The sequence below is a fragment of the Dysidea avara genome, chromosome 8 (genome assembly GCF_963678975.1).
Source record: "Dysidea avara chromosome 8, odDysAvar1.4, whole genome shotgun sequence".
Classification (NCBI taxonomy): domain Eukaryota; kingdom Metazoa; phylum Porifera; class Demospongiae; order Dictyoceratida; family Dysideidae; genus Dysidea; species Dysidea avara.
The window spans coordinates 15581156-15593667 of record NC_089279.1 but is presented as its reverse complement, the minus strand read 5'-3'; the positions used below and the strand labels follow the sequence as shown (position 1 = coordinate 15593667).

The window sequence follows — 12512 nt, the reverse complement described above, 5'->3', positions numbered from 1 at the left end:
AATGAGCCCATTAAGTGTGCCAAATTTCAGCCCAATTGGAGCATGTTTTCGTATTTTATGGCAGATTTTGCGAAGTGTGTCAAATGAAGAAGAAAAAACAAATTAAAATGAAATTTTGTTCGTTTGTATCTCGGAAATAGCTGGAATGATTTTCTTCAAATTTGGTATGTATACTCCCCTAACTGGCCAGAACTTCTGTAGCAAATTTGGTTTCAATCAGATAAGGGATCACAAAGCTACATAGGTGTGAAAATTGCGCTTTCTTTCTTCCTGTTAATATACTCATGGTATGGCGCGCCAGCTTCTTGGGCCGCACAACACACTATCGTGTGTCTTGATGCTGAGTTATAATTTTCACTTTTGCTATGAAATTTGAACTAATGTTTTCTTTATTTAGTTGTATTCATGGATGAAGCTGGTTTACCTGAAGAAAGTCATGAATCTCTAAAGGTTGATTCAAATCATATGAAATCTCACTTTAACCTTTGTTGTAGGTGCTTCATTATCACTTGGATCAACGGGAAGTAGCTTTTGTTGGCATAACAAATCATGTCTTGGATGCAGCAAAAACAAACAGGGCTGTTAGTTTGTTTAGACCAATAGCCCTACAGGTATGTACAGAAGTGCACAGTACACATTGGTATGCTGTACTACTTATAGGAACACTTAGAAGAATTGGCTAAAGGTTGCCTTAGTAGTAGCCCTAATGGAGCACTACCAGATTTTGATGTAAAAGCTGTTGAGAACTTTTGTGCTGTCTATTATAAAATAATGCAGGAAAAACGGTTAGCTTGAGATCAAGTGTAAGATGGTAAAATGTTACCCTTTTGTTGTGTAGGTTTAATACATTCTTTGGTCTAAGAGATTTTATTCACTTCATCAACTATTTAAGACGGAAACGTCAAGGATCTATGACTCCAAAACTTATATTGCAGTCTTTGGAACGAAACTTTAATGGCACTGATAACTTCGAATACATTTGTACCCTATTTTTAGGGCAGGTATACATTGATGTGTGTGTATGCATATTGTTGAAGTTGCGATGCAACAAAAAGATTTACTAGAAGGTTACCATATTTCTTTATATGGAAACCTGGGCTTTTATTTCCTTTCTACGTAGCATTTTAACCCAGCTTGTAAATGAGTAAGGCCTTATAATTAGAGGTGCACCGATATCAATATCGGTATCGGTATCGGTACTGATATCACGTCTCGGTGAAAAGTTGACTTTTTAGCAGATATGAGCAGATATTACACATAAGTACTATAATTGTCCAATGCATGCTATATTTGGCTTGGTAACACAATGGTCAAAGCGTGAGACTGGAGTTGTACAAGTTTTCATAATGGACAGGGTTCAAATCCTGAAGTGGTTACACTTTTTTTCTTTTTTGCACACCATTTATCATCACCTTTTCACTATTCTTTGTTTTTTTCTTTACGTAGGTTTTGGTTACCACCTTTTAAGCTTTTTGCCACATTTTTTACACATTTATTGTAGTGTCATACTAAAAACCTTTTATTTTCAGATATCAGTATCGATATCGGAATCGGTAATTTTTTTGCCAATATATCGGTTATCGGTATAATTATTGGAAAATTTCCATATCGGTGCACCTCTACTTATGATAAGACTGGGTGTTTGGATCAAAAGGACATCCTTCATTTACGTAATTAAAGTAAATGTACAGTAAATACTGGTAAGAAAAAAATTCATACAAATCGCATGAACAGCCTGAGCTACTTTAATAGAGCAGTCAAACACATCGGCATAATTGAAGTTTCTTGCTGTGGAAGAGCATGTAAAATTGGGATGCTCAATTATAATAATTCCTTAACTGGGTGGTTGAATTATAGCTATGCAATTGAACAATGATTTGTAAACACAACTCAATGCTGCGCAAAATAGGTAAACTTTGAACAAGGTATCTTGTAGTATCATACAGTACTGTATAGTAGGGACCACAAAAATGTGGGCATGACCCATGAAAAAAATCACCCAATAACCAGCCTCACTTTTCCCTGACGATGATGAGACAGTTTGGTTAGGTAAAACTAAGCCCAAACAAGCCTTCAGGTTAACCAGAAATGCTTTCAACATGTAATTTATAAATTTGTCAAATGGAATTTTCTAGTGACTGTCTGACTGACTGATTGAATAATTTACTGACTAATGCCTTCAGACAAGCATAACTCAATAATGGCTGAGGCTATGGGCTTGATTTTTTGCTGTTCAACATCACTTAAGTTGGACATGTGCTTTTTGGCATACCGCAGTGCATACAATGTATTCTTCATGGGCAGTAGAGCGTGATGGCTTTCCTTATTTCGTAATGGAAATCATTGGTGTATGGCTTTCCTTAATTTGTAACAGAAATTGTCTGTATATTGTGTATGTTACATACTTTGGTTTACAGTTGTAAGTTAATTCCTACACAACATTGGAAGCAAACATAGGCTAATAAATATCAACATCTTTTACATGTCCTACCTACAAGAAAGCTACTGAAGCCTGTGTAGCAGAAAGTCAGAAGTTACACTGAACTCCATTGAATTTAGAAAATTCCAGACCAGATGGTGATGATCCATAGACAGCTTGCAGTCTATGTACGCAGGTACCTGAGGAGTGGGTTCTGCTAAAAGCTAGAATGGAACAGAACCATTCAGTTCCACTCTAGCTATTAACGGTACCCCTGAGGAGCTACACAGCCCAGAATCCATGATTTCCTCTTTACTGAACCAGTACTTAAACAACACATTAGTGCTAGATTTCACATTAGATACACCAAGACTCTTAAGTGAAGGTATTTTCATTCATAAAATTTTCCTATGATAATTTTTGACAGTAACATGTTGAGGACACCATTTTCTCCAAGATTTCTTCTGTACTGAACCAGTGCTTAAACAATACATTAGTGATAGATTTCACGTAAAACTCTTTAGTGAAGGTATTAAATTTTTTGTTTGTAAATCTTCCTATGATAATGTTTAACAGTAACATTTTGAGGACACCATTTTCTTTGTTGGAGATCCCTTCTATGCAGTACTACCGTGCTTTTACATACTGATTGTGTACACTAAAACTCCTTTAGTCAATGAAAACCTTCTATGCAGTACTACCGTGCTTTTACATACTGATTGTGTACACTAAAACTCCTTTAGTCAATGAAAATTTAGTGTACATGCAATAAATAGTGTTTTTATACTCATTTAGATGGATAATGACTTAAAAGACAATGAAAGAACTATTGTTGACATTCTACATAATAGTCTTGCTGATAAGCCATTCAGCACTCAAACTACTCAAACTACTCAAACTAAACTTAGGTCTTTGTTAGATGATACTCAAAATGAAGTCCGGTACAAGTTGATAATTGATCCAAGTGAAGATGAGTCAATTACTAGACTTCTTTTCATGTTTGACATCCTAAAACGTGAAAAAACGTGTACATTTATGTGCAGTGATTTTCCTGGGGATAGCCAGCTGCAGAAGGTTAGTATTAAAATTACAGTTACCTGATTACCTACATATCATATCGTGTTCAGATAAACACAATAGCTGCTATCCGACACTCAGCTGTTGAGGGTCACACAGTGATTATGAGTCAAACAGATGATATCCATGAAAGTTTCTATGATCTCTTCAATCAACACTTCCGTAGGATTGATGATCCTAAACGTGGCCCTAGATACTTCACTAATATTGCTATTGGAGCTTTCACCAAGCCGTCCAGAGTTGACCAAGAATTTCAGTGTATAGTAGTCATCAAAGAGTCAGAAATTAAAAACACTCCTGCTCCATTTTTGAACAGATTTGAGAAATATTCCTTATCACATACCAATTTGTTGGATTTGGTACTTGATGCTCTTCCACCCTGTTTAAAAGTGATAGTAAATAGTGCTAAAAAAAAAGTAATTAGCTATGCATGCATATGTATATAAGTAGGTGTCACTATGTTAGAGTGAATTTATATGTGTATTTGCAGGTTGAAAGTTTCTATTCATTGGTTGAAAAAAGTGCTCTTTATGGTGCAGCAAACAGTACAGTTTGCTCACTGTTACTTACTGTTCTTCCCAGACCAAGGCACAAATATAAAGAGGCATTGCAGTCATACACCACAGATGACAATGCCAAACACTCATCTAAAGCAACACAACTTCTTAACTTGTTGCAAAAATCTCTTCATGAAATGGGTGGATTTTGCTATACAGAGGTATGTAAAGTAGAACATATGTTTGTATATATAGCAACTTTAATGTATACATTTCTTGAATCAGGGCATTGCAGAAGAACTAGAACATGATGCTAAAAGCATTGTCCAACTGTTGGCTAATGCGGGTTCAAAATTTAGTAAAGCAGCAAAAGCTCTAGAAGATTATTCACTTAGTGAAATATCACAATGGGTTTCAGAAGCCATGCAGTTGGCATACGAAGGAGCGCCCCCACCAGATATTAACTGTGAAGACTACGGTAAATTAGGAGCTAGTGATGAAGTTTGTATGGTAATTACACTGATCACACAATGGTTGGTGAGGTTTATGTGTAAGAAACTAATGCAGTTAATGACACCAGAAGCATTGATATTAAAGCGAAAGTATGTGAAACATGTAATATGCTTATACTATACTATGGTGTATTCCTTGTTTAGGAGTATTCCAAGATCTTATTTGGAAACCTATTTGAAGTTCCAAAGTCACTTTAGCATAAAAGATCTAATTGCAGAAAAGATTCAAATGCTTGACGAGTGGTATGCAAATAAGTTATTTGTGCACGTTACGTTACTATTCATTGTATGTAGTGATGGAGATAAAATTGCCACAAAGCTAATATGCTACACTCGGTCTAGCTCATTAGTTCATCAGTTACCAATTGTGTATCCAAGGTCTACAGTTTCTACACCTGAAAATGAGACATCGAAGCAATACATTGAAGCAGTAATATATGAGAAGGTTTTAATGCAGAACTGTAATTGTTTGGTTTATACGTACATCACTGTATATGTATAGGCTGAATGTGTGTTTCTCTGCAAGCTCTCAAGCATTTCTTCCCAAACATCCTTTAAGCTTCAATTGCAGTCTTTCAAAGATTCTTCACAACAAACAGTGTTTGTTTTGGTAAATAACTTATCTCTGTATCTGTGAAGTGTATGTAAATTTACATATATTGTATGCTTCAGGTTGTCAACATGAAAGAGACTAAATGTCAAATTATAAATCATATTAGAATAATGATTGAAGAAGTAGATTTTTCTAATGGAAATTTCAAGGTGATTTTTATTAGAATAATACACTACAAGTAATTTGTTACACCCTATGTGCATACAATTTTCTCCCTCAAAGTGTATTGTATACGTTTACCTTATGGTTAACTTGCTCCATCACTCTACTCCTCTAAACTTTTATTTATTTTAGCTCTTTACCATTGTAATGATCTGTGACCCAGTGTGACTAAACCAGTTTTATAGCTCATCAGATTTTTAAAGTTTGAAATTTAAGTACTTTCTCTGAACATGATAGCTACTGTAGATAACATTTTACCACTCCTGTAAAATTCCTGGAGATTATCATTATACTAAACTTTACAGAATTGTATCCCAGATTATAAACTCTTGTTTAAGACTGGTTTTGTCAGACTCAGTCACATTTATTAACTACATACACTTTTGTATACGTTTATATTACAGAAACTCTTTGTACTTTTACTGCACTTTCCCCCAACAATGTTCTATGAGCCATGTTATCCAGCACTATTCCTGTATGGCTGGGATCACCACTACCTGGACACCGTTGGTCATTTTAATCAATTCCCACTCAAGGACGACCAGCCGAAGGAGGTGTCCATTGTCGACATCAGGTAAAGTCATATTTTGGAAATTAAAATATCATGTGGTCAGATGAATATATTTAACAAGTTAGCATTGATTATAATATCCATTTTACAGGGAATGGTTTACACAGTCTTGTTTAACTACACAAGAAGCACCCCCAGTACCTATAAAAGATGATTCAATGTGCAAGCTTCTCCTTCAATTATTAAAGGAATCAGAGAGTATTCAAGTTATTGCATCCAGGTACTGACTAGGCATGTATATAATTATATACTCATCCAAATGTTAGCTAAGCATTGATAGCACTGTGTGTTGCAGACAGCAGTTACATAACTTTCATTATTTATAAATTTGTCAAGTTGCTTTAATATTCTTTAGTGTTCTTTGATGTGCTTTACAGGGAGCTTCAGGGGGGACGGTTTTAAGGTCTCCAGAAACTGGTCAAGCAAGATTGTGTTACCCTAATAAAGCACTCACCCTAGTACAACAGTCAATCATAAAGTGATGTAATAATGTTTTTTATAAACTGCTAAAATTGCTCTCAAATTCAAACTTCAGAGAGTGTGATATTCAAAAATTTTCATTTGTAAAATCCCCCCCATTCTAGATTGGCATGCTTCAGTGCTAGTGTACTTCTCATGCTAAGGATTTTTAAAATTATATGTAGCCATTCAGAGAGTCTGAATCAGAAAAAGCCATCAGAATTCCTGTAACCACCCATGCTTTTATCTACACTTACATAGGTCATGTAGTACAACCTAGGAAGCCAGTGGAACACACAAGTGTATGTATTTTACAAGAAATGGTTTTCATAATTAGCTCAGTTGTGCCTACAGTGGAACCCTGTTAATCAGGACACTTGAAAATGAGGACACCTGGACACTTTTGTCAGTACCAAGGTGTCCATAATCACTGTAGATGGAATAAGTCATTCAGTTTCAGCAATGTTCCACAGCATTTCAAACAAAGAACAAGCATAAGAAGCACCTCTGCAATCAATCCAGTTACACTATGGAATTGAATCTCTTAAGCCATGACACATTACTGTTAATCAACATGTAGTGGTAGTAGAGAAAGAAATAGGACACTAGGCTTGTTCCAGTACCAGCCTGGTATTTTAGTGCTATTCCAGTTCTGGAATCATAACTTTTGGAATTACAGTTCCGGTTCCATTTCTCAAACCATAACCTTTAGAATTACGCCACATAAACTTACATTGTTTCCAGTATCTACTATCATACAGTATGATAGTACCTGTATAGTAGGGACAACAAAGGAGTAGGCATGGCCCACAAAATAACACCACCAAAAAACCAGCCTCAATTTTCCCTGGTGATGATGAGGCAGTATTGGTGAGGTAAAACTAAGCCCAACCAAGCTTTCAGATTGACCCACAACACTTTCAACAAATTACTACGGAATTTAATTTTTTTTTTATTCAACAGAATTTTCTACTGACTGAGTAAGTAAGTAAGTAAGTAACTGACTGATGCCTTCAGACAAGCGTAACTCGATAACGGCTAAGGCTATGGGCTTGACATTTTCACTGTTTGATGTCGATTCAGCCTGACAGGTGCCTTTTGGCATACCATAGTACGTACAATGCATTCTTCATGGACTTACCAGTGTCCTCCTTTGTGTCCCATTCATCTTTACTGACAGGGAAAGGTGTCAATTTGGCATGAGCACGTGATGGCTTCCCTTCGAAACAGAAATCATCCGTATTTTTCATAGAGGCTATTTTGATTGCAGAGGTGCTTTTCAAACAGTCCTTGATTCTTATTGCTGTGTAGCGGGTTGAACATAGCCAACAGCGAAGCATAATGGATACTTCACTTTTCAGATGATAATTAATAAAATTAGGGTGCGGTACCATTTCTTTTTGTATGCGTGGGTTCACCAGTCACAATAAGAATTTATTATTTACAAAAAAAAGTTAACGAACAAGTACATAAAAAAATTGGAATTTTCAACTAGAGTAGGGATCATAGCACATCGATAAAAGTACTGAAACAAGTTGGAGTAGTCCATAATATTAAATCACAGTAAAACATTAAGAAGTGTTATATCCCTACTGTGCATTTCCGTTATGGTATATCTTGAGCACAGTAGGGATATATATATCTAATCAAAAACAGCCAAGCTGTAAAAAAAGGTGCGGCCCCCAAAAAAGGCCATGGTGAAAAAAAGATGTGAAATCCAAGGTGGCGGCCAAGAAATGGCTGTGATGGTAGGTTAATGGTTACATTTTAATAACAACAATTCAGGTGAATTTGGTGCCAAGACCAAGCGGCACAAAATTCACCTGAATTCTCGTTATTAAAATGTAACCATTAACCTACCATCACAGCCATTTCTTGGCCGCCACCTTGGATTTCACATCTTTTTTCACCATGGCCTTTTTGGGGGCCGCACCTTTTTTTACAGCTTGGCTGTTTTTGATTAGATATCACTTCTTTTTGTATTTGTATACTGCAAAGCCGGCCTATGGCTGGCTTTGGGGCTTTTTTAACCCATGTGTTTTTTTCTTTACCACAGGAAGAAGAAGAAAAGAACTTAAAGAAGAATTTTAGTACTTCAATTATTTTTGATTTGTATAGGTAATCACACACATTTGAGTGCAATTAGGAAATAATTGTACGAGTAACAGTCAAAATTGCACGAGGCGAAGCCGAGTGCAATTTTGGCTGTTACGAGTACAATTATTCCATAATTGCACGAAAATGCGTGTGATTGCCTACTAATCACATAGTGACCACCCTTCGTGGTTTGTAGTACACATCTATCCAGTTCTATGTGGCCATTAACTTCTACCAGGTGATTGCATCTTTAGTATAGGTAATCTAATCCAAAACAGCCAAGCTGTAAAAAAAGTGTGCGGCCCTCAGAAAGGCTATGGTGAAAAAAGATGTGAAATCCAAGGTGGCAGCCAAGAAATGGCTGTGATGGTGGGTTAATGGTAAAAATTTTAATAATGACAATTCAGGTAAATTTTGTGAAGCGGCACAAAAATTCACCTGAATTGTTGTTATTAAAATTTTTACCATTAACCTACCATCACAGCCATTTCTTGGCTGCCACCTTGGATTTCACATCTTTTTTCACCATAGCTTTTCTGAGGGCCGCACACTTTTTTTACAGCTTGGCTGTTTTTGATTAGATTTCATTTCTTTTTGTATTTGTATACCCCAAAGCCAGCCTATGGCCAGCTTTGGGACTTTTTAAACCTATGTTTTTTTTTCTTTACTACAGGACGAAGAATAGATGAAGTAGATGTACGTACTTTAAATATTTTATCAGTAGATGTCTAATTATATATATAATACATATGTGACCGGATTTGCGAAAAGGGGCCTTCCACACATCCAATTTGCCAACTTTGACAATTGATAACTTCAGATTGGAAAGAGCTATTGCCTTGAAATTTGGGCAGTGATGATTTCTTTGCAGCTGAACTCTCTACATGATGGTTTCTTTGTAGCTAAACTCTCTACAAGGTAGCTGATCTCTTTACAAGGAGATTTGTTTGTAGCTGAACTCTCTACAAGGTAACTTCTTATAGCTGATCTCTCTACAGGGTGATTTGTTCATAGCTGAATTCTGTACAGGTGATTTGTTTGCAACTGAGCTCTTTACAAAATGGTTTCTTTGTAGCTGAACTCTCTACAAAGTAACTTCTTCTAACTGATCTTTCTACAGGGTGATTTGTTTGTAGCTGAACTATCTACAAGGTAATTTCTTCTAGCTGATCTCTCTACAGGGTGATTTGTTTGTAGCTGAATTCTGTACAGGTGATTTGTTTGCAGCTGAGCTCTTTACAGAATGGTTTCTTTGTAGCTGAACTCTATACAAGGTAACTTTTCTAGCTGATGTCTCTACAAGGTGGCTAGTTTGTAGCTGAACTCTCTACATGGTGGTTTCTTTGTAACTGAACTTTCTACAAGGTGATTTCTTCTAGCTGATCTTTCAATAGGGTGATTTGTTTGTAGCTTCACTCTCTACAAGGTAACTTCTTCTAGCTGATCTCTCTACAGGGAGATTTGTTTGTAGCTGAACTCTCTACAGGTGATTTGTTTGTAGCTGAATTCTGTACAGGTGATTTGTTTGCAGCTGAGCTCTTTACAGAATGGTTTCTTTGTAGCTGAACTCTCTAAAAGGTAACTTCTTCTAACTGATCTTTCTACAGGGTGATTTGTTTGTAGCTGAACTATCTACAAGGTAACATCTTCTAGCTGATCACTGTACAGGGTGATTTGTTTGAAGCTGAATTCTGTACAGGTGATTTGTTTGCAGCTGAGCTCTTTACAGAATGGTTTCTTTGTAGCTGAACTTTCTACAAGGTAATTTCTTCTAGCTGATCTCTCTACAGGGAGATTTGTTTGTAGCTGAACTCTCTACAAGGTAACTTTTCTAGCTGATGTCTCTACAAGGTGGCTAGTTTGTAGCTGAACTCTCTACATGGTGGTTTCTTTGTAACTGAACTTTCTACAAGGTGACTTCTTCTATCTGATCTTTCAATAGGATGATTTGTTTGTAGCTTCACTCTCTACAAGGTAACTTCTTCTAGCTGATCTCTCTACAGGGAGATTTGTTTGAAGCTGAACTTTCTAAATGATGGTTTCTTTGTAGCTGAACTCTCTACAAGGTAATGTCTTCTAGCTGATCTCTCTACAGGGAGATCTGTTTGTAGCCGAACTATCTACAAGGTAACTTCTTCTAGCTGATCTCTCTACAGGGAGATTTGTTTGTAGCTGAACTCTCTACAGGTGATTTGTTTGAAGCTGAACTTTCTAAATGATGGTTTCTTTGTAGCTGAACTCTCTACAAGGTAATTTCTTCTAGCTGATCTCTCTACAGGGAGATTTGTTTGTAGCTGAACTATCTACAAGGCAACTTCTTCTAGCTGATCTCTCTACAGGATGATTTGTTCGTAGCTGAATTCTGTATAGGTGATTTGTTTGCAGCTGAGCTCTTTACAGAATAGTTTCTTTGTAGCTGAACTCTCTAAAAGGTAACTTCTTATAACTGATCTTTCTACAGGGCAATTTGTTTCTGGCAGAATTTTCTACAGGGTGATTTCTTTGCAGCTGAACTTTCTACATGGTGGTTTCTTTGTAGCTGAACTCTCTACAAGGTAATTTCTTCTAGCTGATCTCTCTACAGGGAGATCTGTTTGTAGCTGAACTATCTACAAGGTAACTTCTTCTAACTGATCTTTCTACAGGGCAATTTGCTTGTGGCAGAATTTTATACAGGGTGATTTCTTTGCAGCTGAACTCTCTACATGGTGGTTTCTTTGTAGCTGAACTCTCTACAAAGTAATTTCTTCTAGCTGATCTCTCTACAGGGTGATTTGTTTGTAGCTGAATTTTGTACAGGTGATTTGTTTGCAGCTGAGCTCTTTACAGAATAGTTTCTTTGTAGCTGAACTCTCTACAAGGTAACTTCTTCTAACTGATCTTTCTACAGGGCACTTTGTTCGTGGCAGAATTTTATACATGGTGATTTCTTTGCAGCTGAACTCTCTACATGGTGGTTTCTTTATAGCTGAACTCTCTACAAGGTAACTTCTTCTAGCTGATCTCTCTACAGGGTGATTTGTTTGTAGCTGAACGATCTACAAGGTAACTTCTTCTAGCTGATCTCTCTACAGGGTGATTTGTTTGTAGCTGAATTCTGTACAGGTGATTTGTTTGCAGCTGAGCTCTTTACAAAATGGTTTCTTTGTAGCTGAACTCTCTACAAGGTAACTTCTTCTAGCTGATGTCTCTACAAGGTGACTAGTTTGTAGCTGAACTCTCTACATGGTGGTTTCTTTGTAACTGAACTTTCTACAAGGTGACTTCTTCTAGCTGATCTTTCTACAGGGTGATTTGTTTGTAGCTGAACTCTCTACAAGGTAACTTCTTCTAGCTGATCTCTCTACAGGGAGATTTGTTTGTAGCTAAACTCTCTACAGGTGATTTTTTTGAAGCTGAACTCTCTAAATGATGGTTTCTTTGTAGCTGAACTCTCTACAAGTAAACTTCTTCTAGCTGATCTCTCTACAGGGTGATTTGCTTGTAGCTGAACTATCTACAAGATAACTTCGTCTAGCTGATCTCTCTACATGGTGATTTGTTTGTAGCTGAATTCTGTATAGGTGATTTGTTTGCAGCTGAGCTCTTTAAATAATGGTTTCTTTGTAGCTGAACTCTCTCAAGGTAACTTCTTCTAGCTGATGTCTTTACAGGGTCACTAGTTTGTAGCTGAATTCTCTACATGGTGGTTTCTTTGTAACTGAACTCTCTACAAGGTAACTTTTTCTAGCTCATCTTTCTACAGGGTGATTTATTTGTAGCTGAATTCTGTACAGGTGATTTGTTTGCAGCTGAGCTCTTTAAAGAATGGTTTCTTTGTAGCTGAACTCTCTACAAGGTAACTTCTTCTAGCTGATCTCTCTATACAGGGAGATTTGTTTGTAGCTGAACTCTCTACATGATGGTTTCTTTGTAGCTGAACTCTCTACAAGGTAACTTCTTCTAGCTAATCTCTCTACAGGGAGATTTGTTTGTAGCTGAACTCTCTACATGATGGTTTCTTTGTAGCTGAACTCTCTGCAAGGTAACTTCTTCTATTGATCTCTCCACAGGGCGATTTGTTTGTAGCTGAACTCTCTACATGGTGGTTTCTTTGTAGCTGAAT

General features: G+C 36.7%; 1 protein-coding gene across 1 annotated transcript in view; it reads left to right on the top strand.

Moving 5' to 3' along the window:
• The window catches only part of LOC136264088 (uncharacterized), a 238778-nt gene that overhangs the window by 113074 nt on the left and 113192 nt on the right, over positions 1-12512 (top strand). Inside the window, exons 32-45 of the mRNA XM_066058779.1 lie at positions 398-450; positions 495-611; positions 661-785; positions 839-1001; positions 3215-3493; positions 3547-3912; positions 3987-4214; positions 4279-4595; positions 4650-4748; positions 4800-4950; positions 5008-5115; positions 5178-5267; positions 5685-5854; positions 5943-6071. Coding sequence (XP_065914851.1) covers positions 398-450; positions 495-611; positions 661-785; positions 839-1001; positions 3215-3493; positions 3547-3912; positions 3987-4214; positions 4279-4595; positions 4650-4748; positions 4800-4950; positions 5008-5115; positions 5178-5267; positions 5685-5854; positions 5943-6071 — 2395 coding nt within the window. The remainder of the gene's footprint in view (positions 1-397; positions 451-494; positions 612-660; positions 786-838; positions 1002-3214; positions 3494-3546; positions 3913-3986; positions 4215-4278; positions 4596-4649; positions 4749-4799; positions 4951-5007; positions 5116-5177; positions 5268-5684; positions 5855-5942; positions 6072-12512) is intronic.